This window comes from Hippocampus comes, unplaced genomic scaffold (assembly GCF_001891065.2).
Source record: "Hippocampus comes isolate QL1 unplaced genomic scaffold, H_comes_QL1_v1.1 scaffold283, whole genome shotgun sequence".
Lineage (NCBI taxonomy): Eukaryota > Metazoa > Chordata > Actinopteri > Syngnathiformes > Syngnathidae > Hippocampus > Hippocampus comes.
In genome coordinates, this window is record NW_017806234.1 from 383,433 (window position 1) to 403,604 (window position 20,172).

The 20,172-nt window shown below is 43.0% G+C and overlaps 3 protein-coding genes and 1 long non-coding RNA gene across 9 annotated transcripts in view; 1 reads left to right on the forward strand and 3 right to left on the reverse strand.

The window, feature by feature from the left end:
• Nucleotides 1-7,890, forward strand: part of filip1l (filamin A interacting protein 1-like) — a 32,783-nt gene extending 24,893 nt beyond the window's left edge. For 3 of the 4 annotated variants that reach the window (XM_019856577.1, XM_019856578.1, XM_019856580.1), the window contains 2 exons: nt 987-3,726; nt 7,304-7,890. In XM_019856577.1, coding sequence (XP_019712136.1) covers nt 987-3,726; nt 7,304-7,522 — 2,959 coding nt within the window. In that variant the 3' untranslated portion in view covers nt 7,523-7,890. Of the gene's footprint in view, nt 1-986; nt 4,038-7,303 lie in introns of those variants that run through there. The other variant, XM_019856579.1, reaches the window with a different exon arrangement.
• ect2l (epithelial cell transforming 2 like) lies at nt 7,750-16,383 on the reverse strand. Of its 3 annotated transcripts, none has more exons than XM_019856582.1 (21): nt 15,370-16,383; nt 14,330-14,442; nt 14,082-14,244; nt 13,517-13,778; nt 13,272-13,443; nt 12,155-12,272; nt 11,911-12,076; nt 11,712-11,840; nt 11,551-11,643; nt 11,252-11,461; nt 11,082-11,185; nt 10,767-10,877; nt 10,603-10,689; nt 10,234-10,343; nt 10,014-10,161; nt 9,614-9,687; nt 9,355-9,511; nt 9,220-9,285; nt 9,054-9,142; nt 8,537-8,709; nt 7,750-8,467 (listed from the first exon to the last, which is right to left on the reverse strand). In XM_019856582.1, the coding sequence occupies exons 1-21, from the start codon at nt 15,445-15,447 to the stop codon at nt 8,337-8,339; spliced, it is 2,754 nt and encodes a 917-aa protein (XP_019712141.1). In that variant the 5' UTR covers nt 15,448-16,383; the 3' UTR covers nt 7,750-8,336. The 3 variants fall into 3 exon arrangements, 2 of the variants coding, with proteins under 2 accessions (XP_019712141.1, XP_019712140.1); XM_019856581.1 differs by having other exon boundaries at nt 14,082-14,247; XR_002166436.1 differs by lacking the exons at nt 7,750-8,467; nt 8,537-8,709; nt 9,054-9,142 and having other exon boundaries at nt 9,355-9,485; nt 14,082-14,247.
• Nucleotides 16,384-16,505: 122 nt separating this feature from the next.
• ccdc28a (coiled-coil domain containing 28A) lies at nt 16,506-19,354 on the reverse strand. The gene is made up of 5 exons (XM_019856583.1): nt 18,798-19,354; nt 18,296-18,477; nt 17,411-17,565; nt 17,051-17,073; nt 16,506-16,936 (listed from the first exon to the last, which is right to left on the reverse strand). The coding sequence occupies exons 1-5, from the start codon at nt 18,989-18,991 to the stop codon at nt 16,882-16,884; spliced, it is 609 nt and encodes a 202-aa protein (XP_019712142.1). The 5' UTR covers nt 18,992-19,354; the 3' UTR covers nt 16,506-16,881.
• On the reverse strand, nt 17,706-18,289 carry LOC109507266 (uncharacterized). Its single transcript, XR_002166437.1, has 2 exons — nt 18,138-18,289; nt 17,706-17,875 (listed from the first exon to the last, which is right to left on the reverse strand). It is a non-coding gene; the product is annotated as an uncharacterized LOC109507266 (long non-coding RNA).
• Nucleotides 19,355-20,172: the final 818 nt, after the last annotated feature.

The following is a 20,172-nucleotide window of genomic DNA, read 5'->3' on the forward strand; positions in this document are numbered from 1 at the left end:
TTTTTTTTCCTCCTACTCTTTCTCAATACAGCCATAGAGGTTCTCAATTTATAGCTACAGACAGTAAACAGGGTTAGGGTTTACTTTCTGTGTGTTCAGAAGACGGCTGTCAAACTCCCCAAAAAATCCAACATGAAATTTTCAGGGGCCTTCTCATTGTCATTTTTCATGACCTGTTGTTACTAGCTTGAAACAGTACCTGTGAAAGTTTTGGGCTGCAGCTAGAGATGTAGCTTCACTTTGACTTGCAGAAATGGAAATTATGTCTTATAGGACAGTGCATACCGTGGGAAGATAAGAGATCTGTGACCTTTCTTATTTCTGGTGTGAAAGGTCGTGCCTTTACAGTCCGAAGTAAATGGTGGGCCGCGAGACACACTTCAATCTGTTGACTGAATGACTAAGAAGCATTGTGTTAGTGGAAAGTAGAAATAGAATGGGAGGAACACAAAACACCTCTTCTAAAACAAGCTCATTTTAATCTGGGTTGGCGTGTGCTGTACCTTGTTTTACCAGCAAACCTGAGCAAAACTGATTCCTCTCTCTTTTAAAATGGAGACTCAAAACATTATCCGTTCAAAATAGATTATTCCATCTGCCAAGTAAAAGCAGCTGTTTATTGCAACGATAATGATGAACTTTATTAGGATATTATTTATTTTTTTGGTTTGCTGTTGGACAAATCACTGCCTGACTTGGCCACAATCAATGCAAAATCTCATACTGTGATTCAGAAAGAATGTATTTTGTTGAAATCAGGGGTTGGTTAGGTCATAACGCTATATGTCAAATTATTTGTTTTACTGTTGCATTTGGGAATGCCACCAAGACTTGCTGTAGTGAAAATGTAAAGCCACAACTAATTTTTCCAAAAACATACTGTGATGAGTGGAACTATACCACTTGGTTAAAATATGACTTTTAGGGAAAGCAGATACACTTTCTGAGTGCTTGAAGGTAAAACTTTCTTACTTCCTCTTTTTCAGACTGAAGCTGTTAATTGATCAGGAAAAGGCCTTCCAAGAACGAAAAGACCAAGAGAACAACAAAAAGGTCACAAGTCTGAAAGAGGAATTGAAAAGGGTCAAATCCTTTGCGTTGATGGTGGTAGATGAACAGCAGCGTCTCAACGAGCAGCTGAATCAACAGACAGCCGAGGTCCAACAGCTGAGCACCACCACTACACAGGTTCGGGAGGAGCTGAGCTTAGCCAACAAGAACCTTCAGGAAGAGGAGCAGAAGGTGTGCCGCCTGGAAGCGGAGCTGTGTGACTGCATCAGTCGACACCATCAGGAGCAGGAAGCCACCATGGCTAAGCTGACAAGTGAGGATGCACAGAATCGGCAGCTGCGTCAGAAGTTGTCCACTCTAAGCAGGCAGCTTGACGAGCTGGAGGATACCAACAAGACGCTGCGCAGAGCCGAGGAGGAGCTGCAGGAGATGAGAGACAAAATCAGCCGAGGTGAATGTGGAAACTCCAGCTTTATGCCCGAGCTGGAAGAGCTACGGAAAAGAGTGCTTGAAATGGAGGGAAAGGATGAAGAACTGATTCGAATGGAGGACCACTGCAGAGAGCTGAACAGGAAACTGGAAAAAGAAGCTAGTCAAAGTTACGGTTTGAAGACTGAAGTTGATAAACTGAATCACAGAATTATGGATTTGGAAAGACTAGAGGATGCATTTAGCGAGAGTAAACAGGAATGCGCCTCACTAAAAAGTAACCTTGAGAGGGAAAAGACTGTGTCAAAGGCTCTCTCTGGGCAACTGGAAGCTTTGAAAGCTCAAGTTAAAGAGCTGGAGCGTGCTGAGGGTCAGCTTGAAAAGACAGAGTTGACATTGAAAGAGGACCTCACCAAGTTAAAGACACTGACAGTCATGTTGGTCGATGAGAGGAAGGCCATGGCAGAGAAGCTGAAGCAGATGGAAAACAAGGTAGAAAACAGCACTGGCAAACTTCAGGTCGAACAGGAGAAGGTTACGTCAATCACAGAAAAGCTCATTGAGGAGAGCAAGAAAGCTTTGAAATCAAAGGCTGAGCTGGAGCAGAAGATGTGCGAGGCCAAGAGGGAACGGGATGACCTCAAGTGCAAACTAAGGGCAGAGGAGGAGAAGAACATTGATTTGGAGTCAAAAATCAATCTGATGAAAAAAAGGTTGCAATCACTTGAGACTATCGAAAGGGACTACCTAAGGAGCAAAGTTAAAGAGGAGCATGTGAAAACACCCATCGCCAACCGCTTCCAACAAGAGGACAACAAAGTCAAAGACTTGACCCAGGAGGTCGAGCGACTCCGACGCAAACTCAAAGACATCAGGGTTGTCGACGGTGACCTGTTAAAAACAGAGGAGCTGGAATCCTTGGAGACGAGATTCACAAACGAGCAGGAAAAAGCCAAGGCTTTGATGAAGGAGCTGGAAATGTCCAGAAAAGAACTTTCCACATACCAGCTGGCTGAGAAGAACGAGTCCAACCAAGAGCATGTTTTGTTCAAACGTCTGAAGGAGGAGGAGGCGAAGTCAAGTCATTTGGCAGAGGAGGTTGTGGCTCTGAAGGAGAAGATCCACGAATACATGGGACAAGAGGAGTCCATATGCCGCATGAAGACCGACCACACCTCTCTGCGAAGGAAGCTCACCCAACAGGAAGTCAGAAACAAGGAACTGGCCAGGGAGATGGAGACGCTCACGCGGGAGCTTGAACGATATCGAAGATTTAGCAAAAGTTTGCGCCCTGGCATGAATGGAAGGCGCTTTTCGGATTTGCACCTTGCCACCAAAGAGGTCCAGACTGAGCCTCATGACCTCTTGACGGCGGTCCCATTAGAGCACGTCATGTTTAATGGGAATCTGTGTGATGAGAGCATGCCTGGGGACAATGAGATTTACAACAAATGTGGCCCCTCCCTCATAAATAACATCAATAACCTCAATAACAACAACCTGAGAAGAGTCCCCGGTGCTAAATCCAACGAGGGTCCTAACCAGCTGAATGGCAAACTGCAACAACGGCCGAATAGTACCCACGTACAGGCTGGAGATGTGGTACTGACCCACAATCCTGGCCAGCCGCTTCAGATTAAAGTGACCCCTGAGCACAGACACAACATGGCGACACTTGAGATCACCAGCCCTACCGCAGAGAACACGCCGTCCTTCACCAGCACTGCCATCATACCCACAAGCGGAGGCCCGCCCAAACAGAGAATCACCATCATCCAGAACACTGCCATTTCCCCACCTGCGAAATGCAGACGTTCTCCAATTTCAGACAAGCCTTGCTCACCAGATAGGGTGCTATCTCCTCTCACTATGTCACCATATTCAAGAGCTTTGACCCCTGACTCTTGCAACTCACTGACCCCTGACAGAGCCATGTCCCCAATCCAAATTGTTTCCGTCACAACGGGCACCCCTGACCGTGATGTCTCAGCTGAGTCGGTGGAGATTGCCGGAGGGCACGCCATCTTCCGCGTGAGTCCAGAGCGCCAGAATGGCTGGCAGGTGCAGCGGTCCAACAGCTCTGGGCCAAACATCATCACCACAGAGGACAACAAAATCCACATTCACTTAGGGGGTCCCTTCATTCAGAGTGTCAGCTCACCAGCTCTGCAGGAGCAGAGAATCCCTAACGGCAGCATTGCAACACCCAAAAGCAAGAGCAAAGTCACTAGTAGCATCATGATTAAGCCTTCCGCCACCCAAACCCAACGGCCATCACAGATTACAGTAAGTAATGTTTACGACTGACCCTTACGCCCCCCCTTTTACACCCTCAACCTCCAACCCTTCACCCAAGACATTCGATACAAACCCTGACCCTGAACCATTTACATGTGTCTTCCCTGACTCAGAGGTAGTTAGCTCAGAACTGGAGCTTTGATTGTGGTTGCTTTGCTGTGCTCTGTCCCGTTTGTGTTGCCTCGGTTGGACTAATCAGAGTGCACGTACTGTGTTGTAATTTACACCGATGTACACTATGTGTCCTTTCATACGTTTGAGTTTGTTCCTGAGAATTAAAGTTATTGTAGTTTGTCATCCATGCTCACCCGCCTCATTTATTCATTGTATGCAGCATGTTTTGGTCGTGTGTAATAAAAAAAAAAAAAAAAAGTTGTTCTTTAAGTTGACTTCTGCAGCATGTGCAGTTAAGTTTTTCCCCCCATAGCTGGGATATGCAAAGGCACTCACATTTTCATCAATACCTAATTAAATTCATTATTATAACTTTTGTACTCACATGTTTAAGGTCACAGAATATTCAAACTCATAAAACTGGACTATCAAAGCCAATTCAAGCTTTTTGGACTCTGCCTTTGTACACCACCACCATGGATTTGAAATCAAACAAACTATATTTTAGTGAAGCGTAGACTTTAATTTGAGATGTTTCTCAAAGTGCTGAATTTTCAATCATTTTACTCAGCCACTTTCAATTAGGCATCTCACAACTGTCTAGACATTTGATATAGCTGTCAGTCAAATTAATTTGTAAGTCGTTTAAGAATGCTTTGCAGTCGACAAGTGCTTGACATTTTGAGCCCGTAGGTATCAAAAAACTTCTGAGTTTCCTCCTTGGAGCTCTTTGACAGGACTTTACTGCAGTGACCTTCAGTTGTTGCCAGTTTGTAAGTCTGACCGCTTCTGATTTTCAGTACAAAACATTGGCTTGAGAGCAGACCACTGGGTTGGTGGCCATTGAAGGATCGTCAAATGATTAGTCTTTAAAAGTCCAAGTTCATTTGTCCATGTCTGCTTCCAGAAGACTGGCATTGGAGTTCAAATTCAAATTGGAATTCAAATCTGGCTTTCCTGTTCGTGAATGTTATCAGTGGCATGTACCTTCCTGATTTACTGTACTAAGGAAAGCATTCTCAGATCATCTGCTTTAGTTGTTTTGTTATTTACTGCAGGAAGGAACTCAAGACGAATGAATGAAATATTCTTCAATGGCCACCCTGACCTGATCTCAACTCAATAGCACAACATCTCCAGGGAGGAGCCTTAGAATTTTGTGAAGTTCATGCGCTCCATACCCTAGGCAGACATTAACTGCAATTTATATTCATCAAAGTATGAGAAATTAGAATCATATTAACGTTGATTTCATTTGTCCATTGTCTTAATACATTTTACCCCCAGAGAGTCCACACATGAATTCAATCCATTGTGGTGGTATATGGATTCTGTTCCTAACTGTATGCTCACTTTGGAAAAATTGTTGCTCCATCTTTTGTACAGGACGCAACATCGACAAAGATGAGTAACGGGTAATGGGTTGTGCTTGAATTCAAACTATACTGAATGCCAGATAAAGGATGCCAAGGGACGGGATGGATTTTGGAAGATTCATTCATCTACATGACATTAGTGCATTCATGTAGCAATTGGTAGGGTGAATACTGAAGTAAAAACAACTTCCTTAGCAGAGGAATGATGACAATTTTCCTATGTTATATGAAATTGACATCAAGTATTTGGCATAAGTTTCGAAAAAATGCAAAACAATAAGGCAGTTAAGTACAGCAGACATAATGGGAAGTGCGACTCATCAACCCAGACCTGTGCGACAGTAAGGCCATGATTAAATTAGCCATTAAATTGAACAAATGCAACAGTAAGCCTCACAGCTGTAGAAATTGTATCCTTCCAAGGTCCAGGCAGGAAGATATGATGCATGCTGAACAAGATGCTGTTCATTAGTGCGAGGCCTGAGAAAACTGAGCAGCTGGGTCTGCTGCCTGTGATTCACTTTGGATTGAATACACAAACTTTTCTCAACAGCTATGTTGAAACTTCCTGAATTTCCAGAACAGATGACAGTAACCGTGTTGACCAGCAGGCACAATAAAGTATGATAAGGCCGGTCTAGGGGCTTTCTCCAAACAAACCACATCACATGCAAGTGGGCATGCAGACGCCGCGAATGTGGCCGCTTTCCTGCACCAGCGGCAAAACAAAACAAGGCTTCTGTTTGGTTGCTACGGGAACAGCAAGAGGAAGCGGAGCGCCTGCTGCAGCAATGATATGCCTAAGAAGAAAATAGAATCCCACAAATCAAGTATTGACACATATCCTGGTCACTTAGAGGCACTGAATCTTGCAATCCACTTTACTGAGAGGTCGCAGACCCTGTGTGAACATAAACTAGGGTGAGTCCCACTTTGACTCAGCTGTACATATACTGTAGGTAGAGCAGTAAAAGTCCCCATCAAGAAACAAAATACGCCAAGTATTGTTATGCTTGCCATTGCACTATGAACTTTTAAATAAAGTAGTTTAACATAAACATTATATTAAACTACTGAGGACAACGAATAAGATTCAACAAATGAAACTAGTCATCGTATGTATCACTATGTGCATGAAGTCATCAGCCTGTGTAGGCAACATTTCAGGAGTGTGTGTGTGTGTGTGTGTGTGTGTGTGTGTGTGTGTGTGTGTGTGTGTGTGTGTGTTTTGAAGGGTCATGAACTTTGGTTCAAAGTCCAAACAATTCAGTAAAACATATTGTTGTTCTTTCCAGCAGAGTGACTGCACACAAAACTGAAAAAGAGGTGAAAAGGTTTTGAACCAAAGTCATTGCTATTATTTTTTTAAATCAACATCCTTCTATTTCAGCCTCTAAAACAGTGGTTCTAAACCTCGTTAGAGGTACCGAACCCAACCAGTTTATATGCACATTCACCGAAACCTTCATTAGTGAAAAGTAAAAATATAATTTGTTTTTTACAAATTCAAGACATAAAAAACACATTTATTAAAAACAGAAAAAACTAGACCTAAGACCTAAGTATAATTTTTTTTAATTGTGCACAAAATGAACCAGCCAGTGATGGCCAAGTGGGCGTGTCATAACTAATTGACATGTTGAGTCGTGTGTGTCTTAACCTCCATGGCAGAGGCTCCGTCGAACCCCTGAGACCGATTCACCGAACCCATAGGGTTTGATCGATCGAACCCAGGTTACGAACCACTGCTCTAAAATGTGACTCTGGTTGACATAGTCCTCATTTTCGTTGTGCTTTCATCAAACTGAAGCTCATGAACATCAGCTGGCTTAGGATCAACATTTTTTGCCCATTTTCTGTCCAGTCAAACTTCAACTAGTCATTGCCGAACTACATAACGGCAACGTCACTGGTGGAGTGTGTCCTGGGGAAAGTCTTTTGTGAACCTTATTAAATGTGTTTGGCTCCACCTAAAGGTCACTTCTGGTTTTCAACCAATCCAACTGCAACGTTTCTTGAGCTGCTTGTGGTACCCCAACCTCAAATCACTTTGTCTCCTCTCTGTATTCCGCCAGATACCTCAAGAATCATTCCGTCGCGCTGGGCCGACCCGGATCCCAAAACCAAAGGGCTCCACGTCTGTAAAAGGGATGAGCGGCAATGGCGCGCTGCAGAATAGTAGCCAGTCACTGCGCACTCCTCTAAGCAGTGGCAAAGACCAGGCTGTGCACACGTCTGCAGCACACAGAACCAATACCAACAACAACCCGAACCTTGCCAACCGCAAACTTTAGTATAATGTCATGAATAAATTCGAGGTGAATGACAACGTGAGCTCCAGAAGGTCACTTTGCATTCACCGACAACTATATAGTAGCTGCTTTAGTTTAGTTCTCATCATGTCAGCATCACTGCAACCCAGGTGAAGTGTCATAGGAAGGCGACTTGATAAAGCTGTATGTTGTGTATTTGTATTTATTTTTTAGCAGTTTGGAAAAAAAAGACATGAAAAAAACAAGACTGGAAACTATTTTTTTTTTAATGATAAATGGCCATAATGTACTGTATGTGAAAAACTGATGATGAAATGCAGCTGCATCATACTACCTAGCATAGTTTTTTTTCCCGCCTTTTGGTTCAATAAAGACCTTTTATATTGGAACATACATGTCTCAAATTAATTTTGATCATACATTTTGCATCAGGATTGGCATATAATAAAGTACAGTGGCTTTAACATGAGAACTCCACATTTTTCACATTTTATGTTACAGTCTACTTCTGCATCGAATACATTTGTCACAGGCTATGAATACTTAAATATAAGACAATTTATTATTTTTTTAAATTCTTAATAAATTTGAAAAACAAGGAAAAACCTTTGCTGTCATTAAGAATTGTGTAGAATTTTGAGGCGATCATCTGTTACTTAACAAAATGTGGAAACACTATCGTTTTTCTAAAGCTTGAACAGCCTAGATGCACTTTAACATTATGTATTTAAAAAGTAGTCATGATCATCCTAAAGGTTTTTGGGGGGGATTCCCTGACACAAGTGCAACTTATTGTCCAAACCTCCTGCTGTATTCGATCAGCATTGTCTTCTAATCACGTGGATGTCAGTGTTGTTTGCATGGCACTGCTCAGCACGCACAAGAAGTGATCCATCTCCTGGCCTCGCTCTGTGGCACACACCCACGAGCGAGAGGAACCATCCAAGATGAAGGCGTGCTTCACGTCTATGGAAATATAAAGCAGCTGAGCAAAGGAGAGCAATGTGAAAATTGTGTCCGTGTCTGACAACTTACAACGCGAATGTACGATCTTCCTCACAGTCAGAGTGGCGAGCGCCAAAGAGGCGAAGAACGTGTGTGTGCTCCTGTGCACCACCGTGAAAGGTGTGTGTTTCTTTTGCCTCCGTGTCAACATCAAAACATCAGTGAACAGGAAGAGGCTGACATCTGCTACGTGCTCGTAGGTCCTAATCAAACATGAGCCACACATAATTTAAAAACATGTGACCGTAACATCTGCAGCAGCAGCACTGATATTTGAGACACAAATTGCAGTCCTCCATGAGTGCATACAGATTTAGAAAGTACAATATGTAGTCCAATCGAGGCAAGCCACATGGGCTGTGTCAATTGTTAATCATAGTTGCATTTGCCATGGGGCATTAAAAAAAATAACACTGGCAGTGGGCCACACAAACGGCCACGACACTCTTGTCCTACATCATTTGACATTATTCATGTTCTCAAAAAGTGAATTAATATTATCTGAGGAGCAATGCAAATTAATTGGAACTTTCTAGTAATTTGACACCTGAGAGACTCTGGGATGTGATCATTGGGGCTGTGGAGTAAATCAGCATCTTGACGGATGATCAACTGCCGGTTTCCCTCATTGAGACTCTGCACGCAGACATACACAAACACGTTAAAGTGGTTGTGTGTATAACTTTCAACAAGGGATACATATAGAGTTCTACCGGACAGCCTTGGATCATCTGCTGTGTTTCCTCCAACAGCCAGTCTCTTTCACAGTTGTGTTTGAGCTGAAACGAGACAAAACATATTGCTTTCATTGTTTTTAGTTGATGACAACAGTGTGTGAGCCATTCTACCTTTTGGATGAACTGTGTGTATCGCTGCAACGTGCTGAGGGCGGAGGAGACTTGAGTGTGATCAGGGTGACTGACATGTGTGTGCAAAGCTAGAGCTTGCAGCAGGGTTGTGTACTCTTGGATTCGCCACACTGGACACAGCAGCAGCTCCTGTAAACTTTCGGAGCAGGCGCACACATGGATACCAACCCACGTCCGCACGCACAGGAATGTGTGTCAACATCCCAGTTTGACAGAGCACAAGCGCACGCAAGGTTACCTCAGCATGTGGGTTGCCAGAGTTCGGTCAGTTCTCTTCAGGAAAGCTCGAAATGCCGGCTTCGTATCTCTGCACTGACACACACGTATAGGACTTTGGCAATGATAACCATAGACAAACAATACTGACACATATCCATTTGCATTTGCATCAAAAACGCTGCCTTGGCAAAGATAATGAAGCTCTGCTTTGGTTGCTTCAGTCAAAGGGGCATTCATTTTACAAACAGTTGATTCATTACATTAGCAGCGGTATCGAAGAGCCAGCATCACACAGAGATTTCACGGACCGCATTGAGTGTATGAAAGAGGCAACATAGAAGTTAATATGATAGTTCAGCGTCGAATGGCATTATCAAGGTCTTGTATTAAATCTCTTGGATCGCTCAAGTGGTTGTTACCTTGTCAATGGCACTGAGAGCAGTTGTGTAGTTGTTGAGGTAGTTTGTGTACACTCTGAGGTGTGTGCATAGTTTCAGGCACACATCGCCAACACACTGCTCTGCACCCCACTGCTGCAGTCTAGCATCTAAAGCTGCCTTGAACTCCCTGTGATCAGCAAGCAGGAGGAAAATGAGACAAAAACTAAACAAGAAAGCTATGTGTATGGGTTGTGCGTACCTGTTGAGGTCCAGTATTTTTGCAACGGGGTTCAGGATGACAAGCATGTCTGCTAAACTGAGAATGGCTCTGTTGGAGTTGAGGGCTGCTGTGAGAGGCTCTTGGTATGACTTTAGCAAAGAGGAGGTCAGAGGAAAACCAACCAATGAAGTTTAGCGTATAACAACAAATTCAGCCTCGCACAGAATGGTGTGGAATGCTTCTGATCCCGTGTAGCAATCGCGGTATCATGTACGCAAAGTCCATGTGACATCAATAGCAGCACAACACAACGTAACCACCAAGCAATTCAACAAAAACATGGAACAGGATGCATAAACAAGAGACTCGTAAAGTGTTCACAATCACAGAGTTTGGAAGAGGACATACCCTCACAATAGCGCTGAGTCTGCTAATGTACAGAACCTCACTGAGTTGCAACTCTCTGGCGACGACACCTCTCCAGTCCAGCTGTGTCTGAAAGAAGAGACAAGCAAAGATGAGGACTTGGCTGTTCTCTGGCACGGGGAGAGAACATACACAGCATATCACACCTGAGGAAGCCCTGACATCAGAGGGACATTGGAAAGTAGGTTTTCTTCTCTCGTCTCCTTCTCATCACTCCATTTTGTCAGGAAGGCAGCAAGAAACTCGAATGGTCTCGTCTGAAGATGCATGACTAGTCAATGAGTCGATTATACTACCCCGCAATGACGTCTACGGCTTGATGTCTACTTGTCGCTAATGAGTTTTCACAAAAAAGAAAAGCTGGAGAAGGATTTTTCGGACCGTGCTGTCAAACTGCATTAAAATCCGCCCCCCTGCTGACCTTGTGATCATTGAACAGAACAGCAACTAGTACTATTTACCTCTGCTTGTTTGCTGAGAACAGTGAGTCCCTCAGTGAGCGCCAGACTTAGGTCTTCGGACAAACACAGATCCTCAAGACAGACTCTCTCCCACAGAGAATGACCTGATGAGTCACCAGAGTTTACAAAAGGCCAAGTTCCCACAAGCTTAGAAGAAGTGAGACACCCACCTAAAGCTCTGCCCCGGGCTTGTAGGCCAACTTGCTGAAGCCGGAACTCCAGACAGTTTTTCATCTCCACCAGAGCTTCCTCAATCCACTGGGCCTGTCTGCACCAGCCCATCAGGACTGGCTCACAAATGTAATGAAGTGCCGGGCCTCCTGGTTGTGGGTCGGAGAGCCCGATGGCACTGATACTTCCATCAGACCAATCGCTAAGGACTAAAGATGGGTAACAAAACAACAGGGTTTTGTTCATTTTGAATTGAATTGTCTTAATTATATGATAAGACTTTGGCTACAGGACTCACTATTTTGAAAACTTCCAGTGGCGAGACCCATCGGTGCCCAAACATTCAGCCCAGTAAGAGCGGCCAGCTTCTGCATGAGCGCCACACCTGAGGCTGAGAGAGAAGAACAGTTGAGCCGCAGAGCTGCTTCTGAGTCACAGTGAGAAATGGCGATCACCCACTCGATGCCGCACACGGAGAGAAAATGTCGATCCCACCTCCTTGCTCGGCAGGGGCCACCAGGATGGACAATTTTTCCCAGAAATCTCGATGGGCCGGGATAAGTATGGTTCTGTCTGATAAGCAGATATCTGCAGGAACAAAATATGTTGAGGGGGGGAAACAAAGAAATAAGAAATAGGAAAAAGTATTCATTCTCACTGTGGAAGAGGTGAATTTCTTCGGTTCCCCCTGGCGCTAACAGGCCAAGCCTTTTAAAAGTGCGCCCAGAAACAGCCTCCTCCACCTGGGACAACAGTGCCAAGAGAGTCCCTCGGTGGTCATAGAGGACGACAATCACATCCGCCTTGGCGCCGCTCAGCACCAGCTACGACACACAGGAAGAAAATGACGTTGATTGCTACCATCATGTTCCAATTATGTCTGATTGAAGTTGGTTGTTCACCTCATAAGCAGGAATTTTATTGGAGACCAACAGCAAGCAGTTTGCAGGATGCCTGTAGATGTTGCAGCGTTGTCGTGGTGCAGGTCTGAAGACGTATTTGGACAGTGGCCCACTAGCTCTGCTTGGAAAATTTGAAACAGCAGCTTCGCTGAATAACAGTTAACAATAATGAGGAATGATCAACTTGAACTTTGTGCACTGGGGCACAGTCATGTTGGAACAGGAAAGTGGTTTGCTCACTTCACCAGTGGCCATAATAAGCAGTACTGAAAATTGATGACAGGATGAATTAAAAAATAATAATAATATTCCCAATAATTAAACGACACGAACACCCTAAACTGGTTGCCAGTCATCCGTGCTCACACTCACACCTCGGGAAAATTTAGAGTGTTCTATTAACCTGCCACGCATGTTTTGTTTTGTAGGGCGGCCCAGTGGTTAGCACGTCGGCCTCACAGAGGTCGTGGGTTCGATCCCGACTCCAGCCTTCCTGTGTGGAGTTTGCATGTTCTCCCCGGGCCTGCGTGGGTTTTCTCCAGGTCCCCCGGTTTCCTCCCACATTCCAAAAACATGCACGGCAGGCTGATTGAACACTTCAAATTGCCCCTCGGTGTGAGTGTGAGCGCGGATGGTTGTTCGTCTCTGTGTGCCCTGCAATTGGCTGGCAACTGGTTCAGGGTGTCCCCCCTCTACTAACCGAAGATAGCTGGGATAGGCTCCAGCATCCCCCAACCCCCCTCCCGTGACCCTTGTGAGAAGAAAGCGGATCGGAAAATGGATGGCTGGATGGGATGTTTTTGGAATTTGGGAGGAAACGAGAGTACCCAGAGAAAACCCACACAGGCAGGAGGAAAACATACAAACTCCACACAGGAAGGCCGAAGCCGGAATCGAACCCTGAACCTCTGCACTGTGAGGCCGACGTGCTAACTAGTCGATCACTGTGTTGATGAGTCTAATCAACAAAACAAAATTTTAAAATGCTATTGTCTTCACTGAGAACAGATCTGGACAGTTATTTATTTATTTATTTTTTTAAAGAAGGTGTACACATTTGATTTATATTGATCATTGTACATTAGGTTTCCATCGTGTCGTTAGATGCATTTCTGACCTGCTGGAGCTGTGCGCTACGTTTTCCTCCAAGCTCAGGCCGCTGCTTGTGCTCAGACTCAAGTCAGGAGGTCCAGAGGTCTTGAATGTGGTCCCAAGGGTGGTTGCTCTGCCTCCAGATTCACCCAACCTTGTGCTGGTGCTCCAGGCTTTTCTGGTTCTCAGTGCTATTCCTGCAGGAACAAAAAAACATGCTACATTTGCTACTTTTTTGTTTTTACTTCACTCTTCACTGCTTTCACTCACTCTTCTCCTCGTGAATCTTTGTTCTGATCATCTGCCTGATTATTCTTTCTTTCAGTCTCTCCTCCTCTTCTTCTTCTTCTTGCTCCCAATCATAAGGTTGGCTGAGTGTCCAGAAGTGTTGTGCTGCTTCATGAGGAGTCAGCCTGTCCAGTGTGCTGATGCAGGAGATGAAGTGCTTCTTCCAAGCGCCAAACTCCTTTTCTCCAGGCGTGTAGGGAAGAAACCAACCTTGTCGTATGCAGCGCCCCGCCCAGAGACAATCCTGAGTTTTATTTGTACCGTGATGATTAAACTCACAGAACAAATTAAATACAGTGCCATGAAAAAGTATTTGCCGCCTTCCTGATTTCTGTTTTTGTTTGCATATTTATCACACACAAAGGTTTCAATTCATCAAACCAATTTGTATATCACACATAGAGACTAACCAAGGAAACATACAATTAAATCTCTAAATGCCAATTCAATTCATTAAGGCACAAAAAAATTCAAACCTACCTGTCAGGAAGGGGGCAAACACTATTTCACAGCACTGTACAACTGTTGGCCTTACAACCCTTCCCACCTGTTCCGACAGAACTCTCCAGTGCCAGCTGACTTGGGCGGCGGAGCACAGGTCCAAGGGGGACAGGAAGGACATGATGTAAAGTGACAGGAAGCGGGGCAACACCGCTGTGAAATCCGCTTGAGTTGTTGGAAGTGTTTCAGTCAGCAGATCTCTACAGTACCTGCTGAGATGATTGACATACTGTACTTCAGTGGACGGTGTTGTGACATTCCCAATTTTTAGAAGGGGGAATAAAAGGCCTTCACCTGAGCTGAGCCTTGGTACATCGTGTGAGCACAGAATGCAGCATGTGTTTCCTCTGTCGATCAGTCCATAGATCAAACCAGTGCAGCACTAGTTTGATCCTCTCTTCAAATAACTGTTAGGGAATAAACATCAGCACTGGTCCAACAATAGCGCATCTCATGAGGTTAAAGTACCAACCAGCTGATTGAGAAAAACAAATCTGCCTTTAAAACTCATTCTGTACCAGCCATTAGGATCAGATCCTAAGTCTTGAATAAAAATGTGAATACAGTAAGTGGGATTGAATGTGTGGAGTCTGAAAAGACATTTATAAAATATGTACAGTATTTCGGAGTGAATGACTTAAAAAGACCATGATGTTATTATTATTAATGACCATTTCAGTATTGGAGGATGATAGAGGCACCAAGGTTTCTGAATTTTATCATTTTTTTCTCAAGTTAAGGTGATAAAATTTCGTGTAATTGGGATGAATCCAACTGAAACATAAAGGTTTATGTTCATTAGGTATTTTATTTGTCATATGTTATAACGTAATGAAAATAAGATGCAGTTTACTGTTGAATAAATTCTTTACAATTAAACAGTTAAATGCACTCAAATACTAATTTATTCTTTTGTATACTCGAAAATTACAAGGACAGGATTGTTTGCTGTGTTAGGTTGCTATGTTGCCTGTAATATCAGAACAGACTAATGCAAATGTCTATATTGTCTTTTTCTGATAAAATGAACAGGGTCGCGTTGGTTTGAGTGACACACATCGACGACTGAAAGAAAATGAGGATTTACCAATCTTATTTGAAACTTAGTTTTATATGACAAAACAAGTAACCAACCGTTGATGGTTGAACTGGACGACTCAAATTCCAAGATTGGTTTACTCCCTTCTCTTGAAAACATAAAACTGAATACAGTACATCAGAATGTTGGCGCATTTTAGATTGGCCAATCAACAATTTCTATACATTTAATCACAATCTGTATCCGTATAATCTAACTATAATGCTTTTTCAGTTCGTGTTGCTCTGAATCTGACCTGCCTGTTCTCTGCGCGGTTGTTCAGCGGAGTCCAGCAGCTGAACCGAGCGTTTGAGTGAAGCCTTTTCTTTTCCATGGATTTTGTTTTTAAAGCCACGTGGAATCCTGACGAAGCACTCGATTACAAGTATGGTCTACAAATACAAGTCATCTGTGACTCCGGGTCGCCGTGGATACGCATCAACACATTCCTTCACACAAAACACTGCACTTGCTGCGACCAACATCATCACATTATTGGTACGAAAAGCCCGTCAGCTTGTTCTGTGGATTTGTTTCACCCACTACGATATATTAGCTTTTTAAAGAACATTGCAAACTCGTTGTGGGTGTGTGAGCAATTTTCTCATTCGTTCAATCCTATATGGTGTAGTTCCGCGTTACATGCACAAGATAGCGCTGGGTGAACGTCTGATGAAATGCAAATTTAAACACAGTACAGCGTAGTTTCCCCAACCTAAATTGAACAACGGCGTGTATCTTATATTTGAAAAAATGTCATTCACGCCTTCAAACAGGAATGTTACAAAAAGTGGATACATGACATGTGCCACCTTGTGGAACAGCATTTAACACTTCTGCCTCTTACGTCGCTAGCATGTGAACAGATGAACAAAAGAGTGGTAAATACGATTAACTAAAACAGGATAATTCTAAAAGACAAACCTGATGGTCTTTCTTGGAACATTGACTGTCAATCAATGCACTGAACGGTAACTTCCACGAAGTGAAGCTGGTTGACTCTTCTTTCAAAGAAAAAGCCTTACTGAAACGCTGCAGAATACTTGATGACATTTGTCATTCATGTATTTTATTAAAAACATCAGCATACATGTTTTTCACAGTTCAAGCTTTAAAGATAATACTACATCTCCAACATTGGCTGACTGACAGTCAAAATTATTGAATGATTTACAATTCGCATGTGGAGAAGTAGACAATTCATTTCAACCAATAAAGCTTTAATTACCGTATAAGAAATTAAGGCGTGGTAGTGACATCAACATTTGGGTTATTACCGTATAAGAAATTAAGGAAATTAAGGCGTGGTAGTGACATCAACATTTGGGTTACTGGACTGCTTGCAGCCAAATAGGAAGCAAATATGTGGACACAAACTATCGAATCTTGATGCTGAAAATGGTTAAACATTCTTTTTTTCCACATTGTAACTACAATTTGATAAATCTGTTTGATTATACACTGATGGGTCTGATGATATAAAGTGCAACAGAGTGCCATACAATTATTTGCAGCCAAATGATCTGTTAAGTTAATTCAAATCACTTTGGTTAGAACGTTGCACTTCCTCTTAAAAGACATGGTCTAGATCTAGAACAAGAAATAGATGCTGGTGACCAGTTAGATAAAATGATAAATAGTGCCTAAACTACGAGGATCTTGATGTTTAGTAATATTAGATTGGCAACGCCTTCATTAGGCGCATCGAATTTTGTTTTTGCCTTTCATGGGCAACAAGCAGGTTTGCACGTCTGGAAGAGAGAGGCATTCACATGCTGGCAGACCTCGGAATCTCCTGGCTGTCGGTCAGATTCAGTTTCTGGCTGGAAGTGACAAGTTCAGGGAGAACACAAACACAAATTGTATGTATTCCTCTAACGCAACAATAGGCATTATTTATATCTCACATGAGGTCTTGCAGATGCCAATAAGGATACATAGATGAACTCAACTCCTCCAGCTGAAAAGGAAAATTATAATTAGCTTTTCATTTTTTAGAATCAGAAAAGCATAGAGCCATGTATCTGTTGGTTTTCAATGAGGGTTGAGTTTGGGGGGATGAGATGGTCATGGGGTGAGCTTGAGTCTGTATCTGATGAGCCATTCTCAAAACGAGAGAATGCTTCTGTCATAGAAATTGAATTTATTTTAAGGCTTTTAACACCTCTTAACCAGGGGTGCCAATAATTATAGAGGGCACTGTATATTTACTACTGAGGAAAAGGGGCCTTCAAACAATAATGTAGGTGGTGCTCCAAGAATTTTTGTACAGAACTGTCAAATGTCCAAGGTCTTACATTCAGAAGCAACTTGTCCATGTTGGTGTCCCGGGCTGTTTTTCTCTGGTCGTCTTGCATTTCGTCCTCCTCACCATACAGGTCAAAGTGTAAGCGGGCCAACTTTTCCTGCATCTCCCGCACATGCTCCATCTGCCCAATGGAGCACTCATTGCCTGGGACAGACAAAAGAAAACTTTGTAAACTCTGGTGTATAAGTTCCTGGTGGGAAGAAAATACTTCAGGCTGAATTCGAACTGCAGGTGGTCACAATTCCAATTTCGTGCCGACACCTTACTTTATGTTCTTTTTTTTGTCTTTTGACCTGACCATGACACACACAGACTTCCAAAATGCAGCTGGAAACTCTTGAACAAGTTAATTGAATTTGCGGCCTGAGAAAGATTTTGTCAAGCCCCATATCGGTAACAGGGCAATACATCAGATTTGGAAACACTGACCTGGAGTAGAAACCTGGCTGAAGACCTTCAATTCCAATATGACAATGTGCATTTTTTAATTTGCAGGTGGTCACAATTCCAATTTCGTGCCGACACCTTACTTTATGTTCTTTTTTTTGTCTTTTGACCTGACCATGACACACAGACTTCCAAAATGCAGCTGGAAACTCTTGAACAAGTTAATTGAATTTGCGGCCTGAGAAAGATTTTGTCAAGCCCCATATCGGTAACAGGGCAATACATCAGATTTGGAAACACTGACCTGGAGTAGAAACCTGGCTGAAGACCTTCAATTCCAATATGACAATGTGCATTTTTTAATTTGCTTGTCAGATTTTATTTTTTCTTTACTCTGCTATGTTTGACTTGTTCCATTTGAGAGGGGAAAAATAAACAACAACAAAAACACAATTGTGTCACTTGAGTCATCCTTAAATCAGCTAACCAAAAGCTTGCAGTTTCCCTGAGTGGAAGTCATTGAGAAGGCTGAGAAGTCCATTCTCCATCTCCTGCACGTCAGAGACATCCGTCAAGAACGAGTGCTGAATGATGGGTGCCGCCTGGTTCTGATTTGTGCTGGGACGAACACTGGGACCCATTTGATACTTGGTTTTGTCACGAACTCCCCTGGAAAAAAATAACACCAATTAAAGAAGGCATTTCAAGCATACAGCTTCGGGCAAAAACTGGCTACTGTGGCGACACTGCAGGTAAGCATTGTGTTCAGCAGTGTACAATTTAATGATTCGGCATACGATTGTATGATTTTGGAGTAAAAAAAGGCGAAAAATAATACAGTATCGTATTATTGCATTACAAATATCTGTGACTTTATGTTTGGTGCCTCTATGTACAAGCCTTTTAATCGTATTGCACACAACCCATTTGACACCTTGAACTTAAAGTATTACATGGTGACTCAAGTGGTGAGCACATGTTGCTGCTACCTTTTATTCTTGCTCTTCTGGCTGGAATGGGGGCCCGTGCCGTGGCTGCAGCCGACATGTTTCCCCCCGATGGAAGCACTGACTTTCCGAGCAGAACCGCTGGTGGGAGTCGGCGTTGCCACCGTCACCGTGGCCGCCGCCGCTGGGGTAGTGGGGGTTCTGGGGCTCTTTCTCTTTAGCTTTCGTTCCTCCATAACGGCAGGCAATGGTGGTGACCGGTTAGCAGGGTCGGGCGCACGTCATGACAAGCCAGCACTCAATACAACAGCCGTATTAACCAGAACCAGAACACACATAATCGCAAGGGGAATGTAGAACGTCCGGTGTTAGATGTGAAATTTAAAAGCATATGACACGCTGAAAAACGCATGTAAACAAGATTGTCGGTCAACGTCCACACGCTAGCCGCATGTCTTACCGAGTGAACCAATAGGGGCAACTAATAAAACAAATACCAACACAAAGAAACCAGGAAATAGGCGCTTGTTTCTCGTCAAAACCAATACTCAACAGTTGCTGTTGTTTTTTTCTTCTTCTTCTTTTTCTTCTTCTTCTTCTTCTTCCTCCTCCTCCTCCTCCTCCTCTTCTTCTTCCTCTTCTTCGTCTTCTTTTTCTTCTTCTTCTTCTTCTTTCGGATTTTGACAGCTGTTGGAAAATAACGTTGAAGAGCATTACCGCCACTATTGGTGTAGAGTGCGAATTAAGGATAGAAATACATTAAATACTGTATATACCTCCTCCTAAAGACCAAATTTGTTGGCTTTAAAATCCGACACAACATTTAAAAACATTGGCTCTTTCAAAGCATTTCTATGACATCAAATCATGTTTCTCTTTTTTTAAAAGCTCAGTTATGTTTCGTCTTCCGAGAGCACATACACTAACTAGCATGTGGTCTGGGAAGTATTGCTAAATGTTCTGTGATTTATTCTTATCAACAACAATGTCATTTTCATGAATTGATGTTTCTTTTTCTTTCTTTATAAGGGTGCTATTCACTCCGTGTATGCAAATTTAATCTTGCATTGGTTCTTGTTTCCTGTCTCTTGCTGTCCATTTCTTCATCTCTCCATACGTTACTCCCTATTTTAAAGAACAAAGCTTATTTCCAAACCCCAGGAACCAACATAAAAGAGTCAATTCAATCCAGAACTTCATTTTGAAAATGTCAAATTTGACCAAGAATACACAGAATTACATCGATAACAGAATTACAAGTCCAAAACCTCATTATAAATTGAAAACCAGAGGCCACTTGAAAGTAGAACGTGGCAGGTTGGGAAAAATCTGCAATCCATCAGAATCAACATCAAAAGAGAAGAATACTTAGATCAAGAGTTAAAGCAGGTTGACTTGAGTCCACTTAATATGTTGC